The sequence below is a fragment of the Rhodnius prolixus genome, unplaced genomic scaffold (genome assembly GCF_049639745.1).
Source record: "Rhodnius prolixus isolate KJV_2025 unplaced genomic scaffold, Rpr scaffold_10, whole genome shotgun sequence".
Classification (NCBI taxonomy): Eukaryota; Metazoa; Arthropoda; class Insecta; order Hemiptera; family Reduviidae; genus Rhodnius; species Rhodnius prolixus.
The window spans coordinates 18,772,882-18,792,372 of record NW_027411615.1 but is presented as its reverse complement, the minus strand read 5'-3'; the positions used below and the strand labels follow the sequence as shown (position 1 = coordinate 18,792,372).

Genomic DNA, 19,491 nt, shown 5'->3' with positions numbered 1-19,491 from the left:
TTCCCTTCTGTTCTTGCCTCGTATACTAATTTGGCAACTCTATTGTCCTCCATTCTCATAAGATGTCCGTACCAGCGGAGTTGGTTTCTTTTTATTATCTCTATGGAAGGTTCTACACCTATATCTTTCCTCACTGTTATATTTCTTATCCTATCTCTTCTCGTCTTCCCCAAAATCTTCCTTAAATAACGCATTTCCATCGCTTGGATTTTGCTCTCTAACTTTTTTGATAGGGTCCACGATTCACTTGAGTAGGATATGATTGGCAAAAATACCGTTTTGTAAACAGTGACCTTGGCCCGCATAGAGACTTCCTTCTTCCCTATGAAGCTGTTTCTGATTGCGTGAAAAAAATCTTCCTGCCGCACCTATTCTTTCTTTTATTTCATCTTCCATTCTTCCTTCTTCATTTAGGTGGGCACCCAGATACTTGAAATTTTTCACCTGCTCCAGCACAGTTCCTTTAACTTTTATCTGTAGTCTCTTTCCTTTTCCACCAATTACCATAGTTTTAGATTTCTCTACATTTATTTTCATTTTCTTTTTTGCCAACTCCTCTGTCAGGACTTTCATGTTAAACTGGAGATTCTTATCCGAGTCTGCTGCCAACAAAATATCGTCGGCGTATGCCAGGATGCTGAACCCTATCCGCTGGAGGTTCCTGTATCCAATATGCAGCTTTTTCAATCTTTTCTCACAGTTCTTAATGATTCCATCCATTATCAAAATAAAAAGTGATGGGCTTAGGATATATCCTTGCTTGACACCTTGCGTTGTGACAAATTCTTCCGATTCTTGGTTAAAGGTTCTAACATAATTCCTGGTTTCTTTATAGATACTTTTAATGGCCTTCTGTAGTCCTGTGCTTATCCCTTAATACATAGGACCCCCTACAGGCCCTTAATGTCTGTACATTAAATTTAAAAATATTTATTTACCTAAAACCTGATCTAAATATTAATCAGAATATAATATGCATACATACACAAAAGTTGTAATAATTAAAAAGCTCATTAGAATGTAATGAATAACATTTTGTTTAATTAAAGTAAATTTATATGATGCATGTGGACAAGGTGCTGCAATCTATGTTCACTAGCCTCATTATTTCAGCCTATAATAAACCTAATTCAGCAAACAATGCAGAACTTTTTTTTTGTCATTTTATTATAATGAAATTTATCATATTAAATGTACATTAAAACATAATTTATACATAAAATTGTGTTTTAAATCCTTTTTTGAAATGTGTTTAGGAGAGAGGAAACTTGAACTGCTTCAAATTTTTGTCTCAATAGTTGAAAGTTACATAAAAATCTAGAAAATAAACTAACATAGTTGAATGTAAGTTCTTTAAATACTGTACAAATTAAGAGACTATGTTTTGGCAATTCAATTTGACAAGAGAAATAGAAACAAAGCATTCATTGCTAGAATGAATTGAAATGTAATTTTAAATGCAAGCAATGGTTCATTTAATTCTGTTTCGATTTACAGTTGCAGCGGATGGACCATATATGTTTAAAATAGTATCAAAACACCTGAACTAGGTGGCAATATAAAATATTAAAATTTTTGATCTTAAACTGATATTTGAAGTTCAATTTTATGAATTGCAATTATGTGGGATGCTAATATTTACAATAAATAGACACATTATGGAACATGCGTTTAATTTCCCTGTTCTTTGTTTTAGTTATAACATTATTGCATTATTATCATGATTATGAATATTAATGTATATACAAATTATTAGTAGCTTCTATAGAGTTAATGAATTAATCTAATTTTTCTGGAACTTGTTTCTCCATATATATTCTATTAATTAGGTCTCAGATTAGGTTACTGACATCGCTTTTTCGTGTCACATTTAATTTTCACCAATTGGTTTTCGATCTCGGTTTTAGCGTACCTAAATTATTTAGTCCTAATATGTTAACAAAGTGGTTTGCTTATGAATTTTTTTTTTTTTTTTGCATTGGCTTTCGCCATACAGCCAGCATCGTCTAGGTGCTTATCACTAGAATATCACTCACTCTCCATTCTTACTTATAAATACATTCGCTTCACACATTCATCCCTCTACTATATACAACTATTTACATATACTACAACTAATGGATGGATCAGTATTCTGTGCTCCTGCCGTCCTTATAGCTTAACCGAAATTAAAATCACGTAATCGTTCTCTAATCATTTGCTTCCATTGATTCTATAACCTTTAAATACATTCATATTTCATTGCTAGCTCTGCTATAGACTTAAGCACATAGACGTCGGTGGAGAATATTATGTCTTCGTAGCGAAATGGTGCATCTAAATACCTGTATATGTCGTCAAACATTCGTTTCCTTTCTACCACATAACGTGGACATATCATTATTATATGTTTGAAATCCTCCTCCTCATTGCAATCTACGCAAAGAGAAGAGGACCTTTTGTTGATCCTGTGAAGATACGATCCGCACACTGCGTAGTTCGCTCTCAGCCTGCTTATTGTCGTAACAGCCCTCTTATTAGTGACAGTTCCCTTAAACCATGGTTGTCTAGGTAACTGATCTGCCATAGTTTTATAGAATTTTCCTTTATTACCATTACTGTAATCTGTCTGCCATTTTTGTAGTGCTGCTTTTGCAATTATGCACTTGATATCGGTGTGTGGTAATTTATAATTAGCCATTTATAATTATGAATTTAATAATTATTTAGTTGCAAATTGTTGTAACATCTTCATTTAGTAAGCATAGATGTTATGCTTAACCTTTATATTTTGGAACAAAGTGTTTGTTTCTTTTAACCATTATGTTTTCATTGTAGGAAAAAAAAGTGTGATTGGGCACCATATTTTGATAAAAAACAGTTATTCTTCAAAACTTCTGAATGTGTACTTTTTAACAGAAGATGTATTGGCAGTATGATGAAACAATAATTAAAAGTAGGAGATATGCGAGGAACGATGGCCAATAATTGGAACGGGAAAGTCAGATTTTTGAAACGCTGTGATTTAAGGTTAAATGAAGTTTGATCGGCCAAGACATCTCACATGGAAAAAAGAGTTATAAAACCATAAAAAGAATTAATTATTCATTTTAATGGCTTTTGGTAAAAACTCCCTCACAGGAATTACTTTTTTCTACAATTTATAACAGTTTAGTAAATAGAATCAAAATCAATGAACCTACTTGCTGTGTTGTATATGATCTCGTAAAAAAAGAATGATGTCCAAGCGAGAAATATCTATTTAGTGGATAGATGGAGAGGTGAGGCCACTTAATGGGCATATTCCGTAACACCTTCGTTACAACTTTTTATACTCTACTAGTGGCAGCTCCTTTACAAGACCTCTTTGCCCATTCTTGCATCAATTCTTCTTTTTTTTTTTTTTTTTTAGCGGTACTTCTCTTTTTATCTTTCGCCAGTGAATGAAATTCTCTTACTCCAACACTCACTGTTCCAACAAACCTGACGTAGCCGAACAACACAAAGCAATTTTCAGCGATAGCTTGCAGGTCATTAATTTCCTGTTAGTCCTCTCACCTAATCTCCACCAACCTGAAACTACACATTTTTTTCTCAAGTAGCCTTCAAGTATCAGTACTTGATATTTTATAAACTCTTGCTCGTGAAAAATTATTCTGGAACAATGCTTCAAGTAAGGACTTGGACAATCTACCAGATAAATCAAAAGAATTATTTGATATACACAGTGAAGTAGAAGTAGGCTCCAAGGCCTTGAGTCGACCCAAAATATTTGTTGAAAGAAGAAATCTTCGCCATTATCAAACTTGTATAACAACTTACATTTTAGCGTACAATAGCAGCTTTGAAAAGGGGAAAGGAATATCGAGTACTTTCCCCTAGTGTGAATGCTTAAGACGAGTGTATTATATATTTAGGTGAGAATGTATTTATTAGTCTGAATGTATTTATTGGCGAGAAAGTTGTATGTATGTTTAGGTTAGGTTTTTTATCCCGGGGTTGAAAGAATTTTTATACGACTATTTCAACGCCATTAGAATAATTATATTTAGTTCTAGTTTATTTTAGGATGTGCAGGAATATTAGTTCAAAATACTGCACATCCAACTACTTGTAGAGTAAATAGCCTCACCGGATTTAGTATTCAATAAAGCCCAAGCAAACAGTAAATGAAGAAGTTATAAGAACCCAGTATCACTTTTGGTTTTGCCTGAAATGAATATAATAGAAAACAATTAAATTTTTTATTCAGAGATAGATATTTATAATAAAAGTTAGTGTAATCAAGGGATGACACAATTATATTCCATACTCCCCCTTCGTCGACAAGGTCGATGAAATAAAAGGGTATGTGTGGAGACAATCTTGTAGATCTAGGCTCCACCCTACCTTGTTGAGCAAGGTGTAGTGATTGGAAGCTATGGGTCTGCACGTGTCATCCCAGCTCAAGTGATAGAAAGAAGGAGGAAGAAACAAGATAGTGGGTGCTAATGACCGCGAAGTCGATGCGCCAAAAAACGATAGAAGAAAACAAAAAAATAATTTTGAATTATGTGCCATATGAATAAACGAATCCTGAATATTCAACAATTATACCAAAGGCTGAAGTTTTAAGTTTGATCCTATGTACGATGATCCTAAGTACGCCTAGTGTTTATAACTGCGTGTTTTGTCAGAGAGAGAGATGACTTGCGTTTAAATATCAGTCATTTTGAACTGAAGTACTTTAATTTGATTCAAATGATGCTCTGTTACTGTGCAGTGTCGTCAGAAAATTTGTTCATCATTTCTGAACAAGCTGTTTTCATCATCACTGTTTTCTTCCTTCAATAAAGTATATTTTGGTTTTAAAATGTGAAATAGGTTCAGGTGGAAAATGAAAATTCGTTCTTACTGCATATTATTTTTGGAATAATAATGTAATATTCTGCTCATTATTTCTTCACATTATTTTTAAATTTCGAAGTTATTGGCTTTAATTAAAAACGAAAATGTAATTAATACTTTATCCCATATTCCATTAATCACAAACAAAAATTAACCTAAAAGATCAACTTGTAATCTCTCTTTAACGATCCTTGACGGGAAATTTACACATATTTTCTAAAAAATAGTTTCTTATGTAGAAACAAGTTCCTGTATTTCCGTCAAGAATGAAATAATGTCATTAAATTCCTCTGTTAAATTAAAATTTTACAATAAGCGAGCGTAACCGCATAAATTTCACCCAGATGTTCTGTAGATGTCATCCCAAATTTACACCTAGGAAGAGTTCTAGCTAAGGTATACATCCGTCTAATCTTGGTAAACTACCAGCTTTCCATGTACGATATCCCAGAGTAGCTTGTAGAGTAGGGTTAATCACTTTCTTATGCAAAATACCAACTACCTCCCAACATCTAGGGAAGATAATATCTTGCTGCAACTTTTGGTAACTATCGTATATATTCTCCCTTCAGAAGTTCAGATAAATTGTGGGAGTTTGCAAGTTCTGTTTTTATCTATATTTCTGCCATAATACTCTCTGGTACCTAAGTAAATATTTTACTAGTTCTATAAATAACAATAACAACCAACTCCTAAATAAAAAAAGAACAAGGTAATCATTCTGTAAAGCTAAATATTAATTGAATACGTACGAGCGCTAATTGGAATCAAGCGTCTATTGTCCTTCTAGCGAACGTGCTGAATCAAATAACAAAATGGTAATAATCAATTTTCAATTATTTTCCAATTTACTCAAATCACTTTCAAAATTAACACTTTAATTATGGAAAATTGCTGCCATGAAAAGTATAGTAATTTTGCCACGTCATTAGTTTGTTTGTTTTTTAATTGGTAATACATTTCTCGTTACACTTACAGTCTATTAATAAATGTGATAATATAATGCCGCATTTTTTACTGTCAAACAAGGCAAAGTTTAGTAAACTCAAATGATAATAGCGATAATGGGCATTTAAACCTACCTGCTGGAGGAAAGGCACATCTTCATTATCTTTGCCTACCGCTGATAGTATTCCAGTCAAACAATACATTGACAGTCCCCACTCACACGATACAATTGGGATACTATTAAAGAAAAAGAAAAAATATACTTTTTCATGCTCAAAGTATCTTTAAGAGGATATTTCGAAATTCCAAATTAAAGTAGAAATACTTAGCAACTTAGTGAGATAAATAGAATATCTCAATGATAAAAAATAGTTTAGATAAAATAATAGATAAAAATTGGTTTAGTATACCGTTTTGAAAACATTGTTGTCTTTTTGGCGCAAAACCATATCTTTCCATTTTAACGAAATGGGTTAAATTACAATAGGCAAAAAAAGTATTTGCACACCCTGTTATTTTAAGGTTTCATATAAAAAAAAATTCGCTTTTTTACCCAAATTACGTTTATTTAACTTCTTAAATCAAACACTATAAGATGATAAATATAAATATGCAAAAGAGTCAAATAAATTAAGTATAAAGAACATAATGTTATTTTATACTGCAAAAAAAGTATTTGCACACCTAGTTAAACATTTCAAAAAATAATTTGGTTGACCCATAACCAATCATAACATTGTCCTTAATATTTAGTGTGCATCCCTTTAGCTTCAATTACGGCTTGTAACGCCTTCGCATTGATTCAACTAAATTTCTTGTCACCTCATCTGATAAATTGTTCCAGGAATCAACTAACACCTGTCGTAAGTGCTCCTTACTTGTAATAGAGGTCTGGCGGACTTTTCTGCCCAGAATATGCCACAGATTTTCAACTGGGTTGAGGTCTGGTGATTGAGGTGGGGTCAGTAATCTTCTTGGGACATTATAAAGAAGCCATTCTTTTGTAATGTTGGCCGTATTTTCTGGATGGTTATCCTGCTGGAAATGAAAATCGTTCTCCAAACCTAATTTTACAGCACTTGCCTTCAAGTTGCCTCGCAACACCTCCAAATAAGACCGAGCTGTTATTATGCCCTCAATAACTTCTAAATTACCCACCCCAGAATAAGCCATACAGCCCCAAACCAAGATATTTCCTCCTCCATGCTTAACAGTTTTTAATATATTTTTTGTATTCAAACCAGTTTTATTTCTTCTCCAGATTGTTATTATATTTTGTGGTTTAAAAACCTCAATCTTGCTTCCATCAGAAAAAAATATTTTTTTCCCTGAAATTCAACAGGTTTTTTTAACAAATTCTTTGGAGAACTCAAGACGTTTCTTCCAGTTAATCTCACTAATAAATGGTTTTTATTAAGGGTAGCCTGCCTCGTATGCCTTTATTGTGAAGGACGTTTCTTATTGTTTGAGGTGTAACCGTCTTACCTGAACAAGACGCCAGGTCATGCGCAAGTTTTTGAGCGCTGTGAGTTGGTTTCCTCAGCGCGTCTTTGACGACCTTCCTCCTCTCCCGTTCATTTAAGGCTCTTGGTCGACCTGTTCGCTGTTTATTTTCTGTTGTTCCTCTTTCAATGATATACCTCACTGTTGAAAACGATAAATTTACTTTATTTCCGATTTCTCTATTACTGTTTCCAGCACGATGTAATATAAGCACTTCCTGTCTCACACTCACAGGAATTTTTCTAGATTTTGGAGCCATCTCAATGCACTAGTTGAAAGCACAATTAAAACTAATGAATCTAGTAAAGTGAGTATAGACAGTACCAAAGGTGACGGTAATCCTCTTTTGTTAGGGCATTTGTTTTATTTACATGTCAAGAGATCCCAAATTACAGCTGTGCAAATACTTTTTTTGCAGTATAAAATAACATTATGTTCTTTATACTTAATTTATTTGACTCTTTTGCATATTTATATTTATTATCTTATAGTGTTTGATTTAAGAAATTAAATAAACGTAATTTGGGTAAAAAAGCGATTTTTTTTTTATATGAAACCTTAAATGGGTGTGCAAATACTTTGTTTGCCTATTGTATTTTCCCAAAATATATATAGGTTAGGAAAGACTTCTTTTTAAAACAAACTCTTCCGATTAAGTTGATTCCGTTAGAAATTGCCCGGATCGCCCTATTAAGTTTCTCTTCAGTGTCTCTGTCTAGATGGCGTGCTTAGTAATGTGATTGTCATTTTTTAAACATTGCAAAAATTCACGTTTCAGATGATTCTATATTCACAGGATATCTTTTTTGAAAGAGAAACCCTTTATGTTTTTTTGGGGGAGTTTCTTCGAAATGCAACTGATAACTGCAATTTTCAGAACCGGCAGACGGTTCTACCGTCTGTTTACACATGCCGTAAAATGTGTGGAATTTATTTATATATTACTTTATTAATAAAACATTATTATTGTAGTAAATTTGGAATGTTAGATATTTGGCAACCCTGTAGAGGGTGTAAGAGAAGGGCTGACCGCTAGGGGTGGCAATAAAGTTGCAGCTAGCAAGGGACAGTCCTTTTTCCATTCCATTACTGCGTGTGATGTGTGTTGGGCCTTGTGTTGGCGTTAGAATCTTATGTCTTATGTGAATAAACTATACTTATGATAGATTGGTGTTTATTTCAACCTTTAGATATTTAAAGTATTAATTTGTGTTTTGTTTTATTTAGTTTTTCCTTTAACTCATTTTATATTCTACATTATTAACTGCAATTTTCTCAAAACTTGTGCATTTATCATACATCTCGAACTCTTCATTGGAAAAAGTACTAACAAGGCTCAAGCGACAAGAACTTAAGGAACATTATCACTACTTGACAGACGATCAAAACTAACACCAACTAATGAAATGAAGTATTCCAATATCTACCGTCTTCAACTATTATGGTCCTAAATTCTTCTTCGAATAACTAATGCTTCATATTATTTATCCAGTAGAACAATTCATGATGATCTTAACGTAATTTTCGCCAATAATAAAATACCATCTCGATTCAAAAAGTTTTCAATTTCATCGATCTGATCATCCTTAATTCTTTAATCCATTAGCTCTTACTTGTCATCTGAGGCCAGTAATTAAATATTACTTCTGAAGGACCACCATTGTGAGTGATGACTCCTATAACGATTCTTCGATCGCTAAATTATGGTTCCGCTCTAGCAAATTTCAAATATAAATTTACACTTATGAATCAATCATTTTTATTACAAAGATTTTTCGGGAGAACAGATTATTCTGAATATTTGGTATCTCGTCTGGCTTCCATATTCGAGGAAATGAAGAAAAAAATAGTGACCACTACCTGCAAAATCCAATCATACAAAAATTGTCAGATTTTCACCAGATATCTGCCTTTTTGTTAAAAGCAGCAGCTATCCATAGTAGCTTCACTTAAATTAATGATTCATTCAGTAAATTCTGAAAATATATGCATTGAAAATGTATTAAACATTCAGATGAGATCAGGAATATAACACTCTCAGTAATGCCCTAAATTTACAATAATATTTGGGTTTTATTAAATTATTCAGTAGTTCCAGACCCTACTCGTTCGTTTGTAGTTTCTCTACTTGAATATTATATCCAAATAGTAAATGAATAATCTAAAACTAGAAGATCTTCCTCAAAAGAAATGCCAAGGCTCGAAATTTGTCATAACCAATCTTGTAACCAGCATTATTCATTATTCATAATTTCATGAATATAGAAAAAAAGAATCTAGTGAGCAATCTAATACGACTTTACTTCAGTAAATTCTCTTGGTACCAACTTATGATTTTTTTAAAATAATTTAATTATAATTTAAAAAATAAAGTAAAAAAAAGAGTAATTATTACCCAGATCTAAATGTTATAAATATCATTTCATGATGAGGGCATGGTTACTGATGAAAAATTCCAGCTAAACTTGTTTAAATATCTTCTCCATTTACTGATCACAACCCCAAATTAAATTATCCGTAGGTTGTCATCAACTGAACATATCCACAGCTCTAGGATGTTGAGTTCAATTATAGAAAATAGAAGAGCATCGTTTACCTAAACTTCTCATCAAGTATAATATCGTCAAAGGTGATCTCATCTAGTTGAGACTCTCCTAAGAAAGTCATTAATAGATATTAAGTACAAAACGTGTTTAACACAGAATTATCAATAAGTTGTAAGATGGATTTCAACAAGGAAATCTTAGCTCAGCTGCGAACAGAGGATTTCTATCTTTCAAGAATTAAGCTAATTAGGGCGAATTAAACATTGAAAACTATGAATCTGCTCTGTTTTAAATAAAAATTAGTCTAGTGATACTATAAGCAAACAAATATTAAAAACAAAAACATTCCCGTATAGTTTAGAGCCTGAAGATAAGAGGTTTAGCTCTGGGTATTTAATAAGATCAATGCTATTTAAATTAATTAATATCATAATACAGTTATTGATTATAAATTCATCTTGTATAACCTTCCGTTTAAATTATTAATAAGTCACACTTCTGTTATAATATTAAAGTAAATAAATACAGAATGTAATAATGATCATAATTCATTATGATTAATGCAATTAAACAGTTAAATTAAAATTTGTTTTGAACAGAAATCAGTTTTAGTTTTATTTTTTCTTAATTATTTATAATAATATTTGTAATATTCTTACTTTATTGGTTCCACTAATAACTTCAGAGTACACTTACAGCAACAAACATCATATCGAACCCATTGTTTAAATTTGTTTAAAACATTGAATAAAGAAATAATTCTCACACAATAAAAAGACCAAACGCATTAACACAAGTACTTCTGCAGATTTGAAAAGGCACTTACACCTACTTAGAGGGCTTTTGGTAATTTTATAACATTCATTTATAACATTCAAGAGATCTCTAAACGGATTTCCCTATGAAAACGATATCAAAAATTTGACGATCCCTAGTAAGAGAAATTAGAATTGTACATAACTCTCTAATATTATGTAAAATTTTAAAAAAGAAAATTATTTGAATAATATAGCGATTATTAATAATTTGCTGGCTAATGAATCTACACAGCGTAGTTTGTTATCATGAATCAACATTTTCAAAGCAATCCATTTTTTTTAAACAGTTACGATTCCTTTCATCAAAGTTGACAATATTTATACATTTTGGGTTTATACAGATAGCTGCTAGTGAGATATTTCCTTGATCGGTGGAAGTCCAAACTCTGTGAGACAAGTACAACAATTGGTCTCTTTACTTCTTTCTTATTTTTTTTTTTTTTTACTAATTATATAGCCAATCTCAACAGAAGAGATTTTAATTGCCAATTATAAGACATTGAAACATGTACTCTTAGATCTCTTTTCTAACAATTCCGTATTCTTGTTATTTTATGTTTTAGTTTTGGATTCTTTTAGAACTTTGTGAAAGTCTAAAGTTTAACAATTCCCAGTGTCTTATTGCAGAGAGCTAAAAGCTCCATATGTAGGCTCCATTAATGAGGAAAAGATCAACCATTTAATATGAACAACTCAAGACACCACTTTTTAATTCTCAAGGTTTCTATTTTCTTCAAGCTGCCAATTTAAAAAAAAGATACAATTTGTGTAAACACAATTCTGTTTGTAAAACTGTAGATTAACGAATATGCACTTAAGATCGAAGAGTTAAAGGTACATAATAAATATTGTACACAAACAAAACACTTATATTGCATAAACAAAACACAGGAAAAAACAAAGAGCAAAACAACTAACTCTAACGCATAGAAGCACTTGGAACAGACATAGCGAAATGTTAGAGACAGGATAACCAACAAGTACAACAATGATTATAAACTAAAACCTTTTCTAACACGAAGTCTACCCTAAACCTTCTTCAGAAGTACCTTCCCAAAAACTCATTTTTCTAAACAAAATATTCAGACAGATTCTAGATCTACAGGTATGCTGCTTAATTTAGTATTTATACAGGAAATATAAAATATGAAACAAATATAAAACTCTCAATCTTTATCACCTTTATATCTCCTTAAAAAACAGCTAGAAAGCTGCAACTGTAGAGGTAAACGATTATTATTAAATTTTCGCAGAGATTACATCTGAATGATGAGAGATACAGCAATTCAAAATTTTAAAGAAAGCTCCCAATATTTATCACCTTATATCTCTTTTAAAAATACAAACTGCAATTATTACCAGTTATTAAGGTAAACGAGTACTACTATAATTGCCCATATTTTTGCAAAGTTTACACCAATAGGACAGAATATACAGTAATTAGAAATATGAAGAAAATGTAAAGAGCTATTTTCGAGGAATGAATTCTTTAACGATCATCGAACGTCTCAAATGTAATATTGAAAACTATTTGACTAAGGTATCCGCTAGAGTTGAATGGTTAGTTGCAAGACGATTGATTACATGTATGTCCCTTGGTAGTTACAAGTTAGTGCATGAAAGACCCATCCTAAGGGACGCGGTGAACAGTTTACTCGTATATTAATTTCATTAACTGCTTTATATTTAATTCACTGGTGTTTTATTCATCCTTCGTGAATACATTTATTAAATGATACAAGTAAAAGGGTAAAGCAGTTTTGCAGGGTTCCATCGTTTCTTTAGTGAACACAGCAGTTCTAGTTGTTCATAATGGGTAAAGTGATGGCTAAATCTATCGATAAAGATAAAAAAAACATATTTGTAGTAAATTTAATAGAAGAGGAGAGTCTAAAAGTGTGCATAAAACATTTAAATAGACCAATTAAGATAGAATAAAAATAATTACAAAAAACGGTCTAAAAAAGCAGAATGTTTATGAGGAGTCATTCAAAAATTATTTCCACAATTCTAGGAAATAATTCGGATAAACGTAAATTTACTAAACTGGCGCCAAAAAAAAAAACAGTTGACTGGGAATGTTTTTTTATTAGAATTAAATAGATCAGCGGCTAAATGCGATTATTTGGAGAAATAGCGCATTATTCGTGAGATCAAGATTGTTTCAGAGATACTATTGCTAGCGATCATCTTCTATAACAAAAGATTACTTCAAACTTACCAGTAAAAATATTAAGATATTCCACGACTACGCATGAACCGTCTACAATAATGAAGTCTGAAGGCTACGAAGGTATTTTAGGCATTATCTGGTCAGCTTTAGAAAAAGATAAATACTTTACGCAAAGGTAAATTTGGAATTAATTCAAATCAGAGGAAAACTAATACAAAAGTTTTTTAATAATTGTAAATGCTTAAAGAATAGCAAATTTTATGGTCATTTACAGAGTCTAGTTCGTGGGGAAAAAATGTTTTAAATCATTTTTCAATTGGGTGTAAGTTTAAAAGTAGAGTCTATTGAATTTGGCTTAGCATTAAAACTGTAAACTGTTGGTTGGAAACTTTTGAAAAATATAAAGTAGCTAAAATTAATATAAGATAATCTTTTAAGCGGTTGTAATACTTTGCCTTAAACTACTGTTGCTAATTTAAGGAAAAAAAAAATCCGATGAGATTTAGAATTTATCAAAGTATATATAAAGCTGCTGAAACGCTTAAATAAACTTGCGAGTAATAACACTCCAATTTTTGCAATTCTTTGACCAGTGTAAACAATTTTCCTCCGAACAGATGCCTTAATATAGGCACACCTGTTTGTTTATTCACATTAATCAACTTGTTTCTCTCATCTCTTTTGCTCTGTCTAAACAAATTGGTAGTAATTTAAAAATTAGATTACGCAGTAAAAGTTTAATGTGAAAATAAAATGTCTTGCCAAAAACAGGCAACTTTTTGATAATAATTTACCCCTCAAAAAAAGTATTTTATTAATTATTTTTTACTTATGTATCTTTAAAAAAAACTCCCATATGTAATGTAGTGGAGAGGGGGGCACATTTGAACAGAATTTACATTTTCTGTTACAGAGTGCACAGAATCGTATTATTGAACCTTTTTATTTTGTTTTCTACTACTTTCAAGTCTTCTTAACAGATCGACATCAATAAACAGTTGGTACTTTACATACATATCTATATTTTTTCAATTTAAAAATGTGTCAAATGTTAATATCTGCCCCAGTGGTGAGGTAGCTTTGAACACAATATAAAATAGAAAGAAATGATATTACTTTACTCTGAATCTACCTTCTATCAGTTATTTCTCTCACTACTACATTACTTTCTCTTTTAAACCACTGAAATCTAGTTCAAAAAATCAAGAATGACTCAGTTCGGGATGTTGTACCCCGAAGTGATGGGTTTAGGAAGTTTGAACAAAATATTTGGTTTGTTGCGCTTCTTAATGTAGGTTCGGACCACTTTCACAAACTTGCAGGCCGGTAGGGCACATTTTAACTGTGATGTTGAAATGTGCCCCCGCTCCTTCCATAAAAGAAAATATAATATCCAACACTTTTTGCAAGCAAATAGACTTTTGTAAATACTAGGTTTAAAAATACGAATTCCAAATGTTAATATGGGCGAACAATACTTACAGCTTGTCTACTACAATCTTCACAATACACTTCCAAAGCTGCAACAAAAATTATCATCAATCAATCAATGAATCAACTTTACAATCAATGAAAACGAAGGAATACTCTATTAATAATACAGCAGGTCTACCACAAAATATGAAGAAAATTATGAATCATAAATGTTTTAAATATTTGGTGAGCAATTAAAACTGTTGAAAGGTGCCCCCCTCTCCACTACTAATTTACTAATTTTTGTAATTATGTAAAGGGAATTACTGGAATAAGGAATAAACGAAAAGAATAAATTCACCATCGTTCTCCGTTGAAAAAACCACTTACTGAAAAATTAAATCAGTGTTATTATTTTTTTAATTTTATTATTATTTTGATGTATTATTTACTCCCTTAGGGTCTGCATCCGAAAGGAGGCTTTTTTTTTTTAAATTCTCCCAGGTAAACAGTATTATAATTTTTTTGAAATACTAATTATGAGGGTACTAAGAAAACAACTGAAAGCTCTAGATGTGTTTTTATCAGCAATTATAGCTTTGAGCTTTTGTTGGTATAACTCGTTATTTTTAACCCTCTCTAATGAATTATATATATATATATAAACTTAATTAGCTAATTAGATCAAGCGGCCAGCCGATGTTTTGTATTAATTTTTTCATTTTAATTAATATGATCTCATACTACAAACAACTGCGCACTCCACCACAGTCTGAGGATTGATGGCCAAATTTTAAAGGCAAGAAAAAAAGTTGACCTACTTCTTCATTTGCTGACAATTCATGCTGAATCACCCAAGTGGAAACATGCAGCGTTAGAGGGCATTTATCTGGTTTAGAATTAACTTTTTGGTAACAGATTCGCGGAAAATTGCTGCCGTGAATCATCATTAGCTACAGGGTTGTATACTACAAATGGATTACAGTAATCTGATCCAAACCTGATACGAATCACAGTATAGAATACCGAAAACATTTGGATAGCTGCAACAGCCTTTTATAAAAATTTAACAGCGCCTGGACGACTAAATTGAAATTTATTAAGCCCTCAAATTGACACTTCGTGTAGTAAGTAATGTACTTTACGAATTAAACTAAAGCAATTTTTTTATCATGGACCAGTTATTGCTTAGTATTTAAAGAACAAAGCTTTAAAAGCCAATTGTTGTTTACATTTGACAAAATTAACGGCATTCAGAAATTGGAAAGTTGGACTCCTTGATCCCAACTCAAGCCTCAAGAAAAACCCGCCAATTGGTTTCATTGTGATACTGTTAACACTGCAATTTCCTGTACAATAACCAACACTGTTTAGGATTGTGAATAGCGCCTAATCCAGTAGATTAGTAGTAATAGTGCACCAGCCGCGAACTATTATATTCATGTATTTTACCATTTTATTTCATTGGGGCTGCATCGATCGCAGCCCCACTTTAATAAAACCAACCTTTAAACTACCATAAAAAAAATCACCCAATTTGTTCTCTCCTTTTATAAGGCCACCAGATTCAATAGTTTTGCCCTCCATTGATACAAAGTGCTGGCTCATGTGGAGTGGCTCAGGTTTCTTTAGATCAAGAAGATCAAACGCAATTATTATCTAGGATTTGCCTTAATATCTTCCCGTAAAGTCTCATCAATTCACATGAAGACCTTCTAGTCTAAGGTTGTTGTGTAATCGCTGTAAAAGTTTGAAACCAACTCTTAAGAAGTATGCTGAAGGTACCTCACCGTTAGGTTTCACATAGTAACGCTCATCTTTAGCAGAGGTTAAACCATTTTTATAGATGTGATATCAATTTATCAAAGAATACTGAATAAATTTATAGTAGAACATAGAATAATGTTCACTGTACTGAATCTAAAGATAATAAGTAAAGTAATCGCCTATTTTTCAGGCGGTGCTTATCGTCCAACTACCAATTTAGATGTCGTGGATGGAGGCGACTAGCAAACATACTTTACTGTAAATTTCTTTTATTAACCATTAAATAAAATCCAAGGCCTAAGACCGGGAATCGAACCAGTACCACAATACATATTAGCTTCGCAGGTTACGCCTCTAACCGCTCGGCTACCGTGTAATATCAAACTTAGTTTAAGACCGTACTAATTTGTATTATCTTTTAGTAACCGTAAACTATCAATATTTAGGATTAAACTAGCGAGGATTAGGCCAAAATAAAAACAGTAACTTAGTCTGTACGCCAAGGTTTCAACAAATTTATTGTCTTCCTCAAGGTCTGGATATTACTAATACATAACAGGCAATTAGATTGAGCTGGTGTTTTTTCTTTTGACCGGATCCTCGCTAGTTTAATCCTAAATATTACTCCAAGAGTTTTAAAACTAGTTACTCTTCAGTTAAAAGGTCATTTTTCAATCAAAGAAATATGAAATATATCTTCCTCTCATCTTTAAAAAACTTCTCTTTATACTCATATTACATAATTTTGTTATTGATTATATGTATTATGTATTACTATTAAACAAAATGTATATTTATATAAAAATTTATGACTCGTTTGTTGCCACCATACTTATATTCAAATTAGCAATTTCCTTAGTTTTGTGTTAAACCAAATTAGTAGCCTATAAATATAGATCCAAATTATTGTAAAAGCTCCATAAAAAATTTAAAAATAAATTGTTTCAGAACACTTTTGGAACAAGATGATGACAAAAAGAATAATTTATTGATCTCCAGGGAAAAACTTCTGGAAGAAATGGGCAACACAGTCGCTGGTCGTCGTAACTCTGTGCTCAGTAAGGAAAGTAGTCTAAGCGAAGCATTCCCACCGGGTTTAGGAGGTAAAACTAGTCGACAGAATACACTTGTTGAAACAGCTGAAGAGGCTGCCGCCGCACAAGGGCCTCTACCTCCGGCTTTAAGCGATCATCAAATGGAATTGCTCACCAAAACTTGGAAACTTTTAGAAGATGATATTGCCAAGGTTGGAGTTATCACATTTATCAGGTTAGAGGAGTAATCACATTACTTTCTTAATTAATCTTACTAATTATATGCATACTTATTTTCTAATAATGCTTATCTACTTAGAGGATAATCATTATTGAGTAAAGAAAATTTGACATACTGAATTCTCCAAGTCACTTCTTTTTTTATCAGTTCTACAAAAGGAAATATAGTGACGGTTCTAATTTTTTTTTTAATATTATTTGAATAAATGGTTTTTTACAAAATGACTTCCTCAAAATGAGTATCCTGTGAGTTGATCAAAAGCCTTTTTAGCCTCAAACCGTAACTTTTCTTTTCCTTTAACCAAGAAACGATTTGGTCTTCCCTGGCTTAGAACAATGTTTCTAGAACAGAGAGTAAATTATGGAGGTACAATGTTTCAACCACTGCACATTTTAAATAATAGGGTTTACTTTTTAAAAACGTGGTTTTATCGAAAAGTTAATATCTGTATATCTTCATGCTAACAAAATCCAGCTTAAATGGAGTATTTTTTTTTTTTTTGCGCATCAACAGCTGAGGTCATTAGCACCCGGAGCTTTTTCCAATGCACTGCTGGCCTCCGGACAGTGTTCTCTCGTTACAGACAACACTGTCCATCACCGGACAGTGAGCTGTAAGAAGCTCCTAGGAAGAGAAAATCTAAGGGTCAGCTGCTGGATTCGAACCCGGGACCTCCGCGTGGGAGTCCAGTATGCTAACCTCATAGCTAATCCCTTCCCTTTAAATGGAGTATTACAAATAAATATAATTAGAATTTGAATCATTTAGAACTGAAACTCTTAAGAGTTTTGGCATGGTAGATTTAAGCGTATTACAACTTTATAGAAACGATCAGTTTAGATTGGTTCCAGGGATGCCTACAAACATTTCTTGGTTAATGAAATAAAAGGAAAATGAACCACGGTCACCGAAAAGGTTTGTGACCACATAAAAGGATTTTAAATGGAAGTACAAAACGGAGGTTCCAAATATTTTAATGAGTGGTTCCCCAGACTCGGTCTGTTGCCATCCATTTATATATTAATTCAAGTCTTAAAATTACTGTAGATCATATCCCTCTTCCAAACGTGGTATCCGCAAAATGTTTTGGGTGTTACAATCACAAATACAATTATCGTAACTTTAGTATTTCCTCACCTTGATTACTATTCGTTGGTAATATAATAATTTAATTGCAGAGCTGAATCTAAAATTGCAAAGGTCTCTGAATTTCTGTTTACATTTTATTTTCAATGCATACATATTACCCCCTCACTACATACTTCTTGGTTGGCTGAATGCAGAGTACAGAAGGAAGTATTTCCATGGTAACTTCTTGTAACATACATGTTCTTCTGGAAACAACACCTGCAATATTTACTTGATATGTTCGGTAGTATAGGCCCTGTTAAATCCTTGAAACACCAGAAAAGTCAACATTCAATTCTATATTTCTACATTCTGGGACTCTTTACCCCCGTCTTTATTCAATAAAACTACTATAGCAACACTAAATTAAAACTAAACTGCATAATTATTTAATGCAACTATTCAAAGATGGTGCACATTATTATTATTATTATTATTTAAATCTTTTATTGTAACTTACCACTGCAACAGTTTATTTTTAGTTATATTTATCATTATTTAATTTAATAGTTGATAAACCCAATAATTATTTGTATGTTAACATAATTAAGTAAATATTGGTAAATTTTTTTTTTTTATTTTAGCATTTTATTTTATGTATTTTTTTCGTCGTCCTCAAGAGATATTATTCTAGGACATCTTTGTGTATGTTTGATTTTTTCAGTTCGTAACGAAAAAATAAAATAAAAAGCTTTATGTATGAGAAATGGGGAAAATAAAATAAAAAACTACAAAAGGGAAATTTCGCAACAGCTATGTACTTCTAAGCCAAAGAAAAGCTATTTACTGAACGCTTTGACATTAGCTAAACGCTAAGAAAGAAATTAGAAGCAACGTTTTGCTGTCCTTCCTCGAGCTATGCCTCTTTTTTCCCCTAATTTCCTCTTCTAAATCTCTAGAAAATTTTTCTTCTAACGAGGTTCGTCTGGTTTTTATGTAATTTTAAGGAATGTACTGCTTTTTATGTAATTTCACTTACCAAATATCCTACTACGAAAAAACAAATTGTAGCAAGATAAAGCAGTGATTTCTACACTTGATATATTTTTTTTAT

The 19,491-nt window shown here is 31.9% G+C and overlaps 2 protein-coding genes across 2 annotated transcripts in view; one reads left to right on the top strand and one right to left on the bottom strand.

Annotated features, from left to right (window-relative positions):
* LOC141456728 (cytoglobin-2-like) overlaps positions 1 to 19,491 on the top strand; it is a 185,929-nt gene that overhangs the window by 66,924 nt on the left and 99,514 nt on the right. The window contains exon 2 of the mRNA XM_074132977.1: positions 16,983 to 17,303. Within this exon, the coding sequence (XP_073989078.1) occupies positions 17,053 to 17,303 (251 nt within the window). The 5' untranslated portion in view covers positions 16,983 to 17,052. The remainder of the gene's footprint in view (positions 1 to 16,982; positions 17,304 to 19,491) is intronic.
* Positions 1 to 19,491, bottom strand: part of LOC141456729 (protein phosphatase 1 regulatory subunit 14C) — a 271,924-nt gene that overhangs the window by 248,935 nt on the left and 3,498 nt on the right. The window contains exon 2 of the mRNA XM_074132981.1: positions 14,337 to 14,374. The gene's annotated coding sequence lies outside the window, so the exon portion shown is untranslated. The remainder of the gene's footprint in view (positions 1 to 14,336; positions 14,375 to 19,491) is intronic.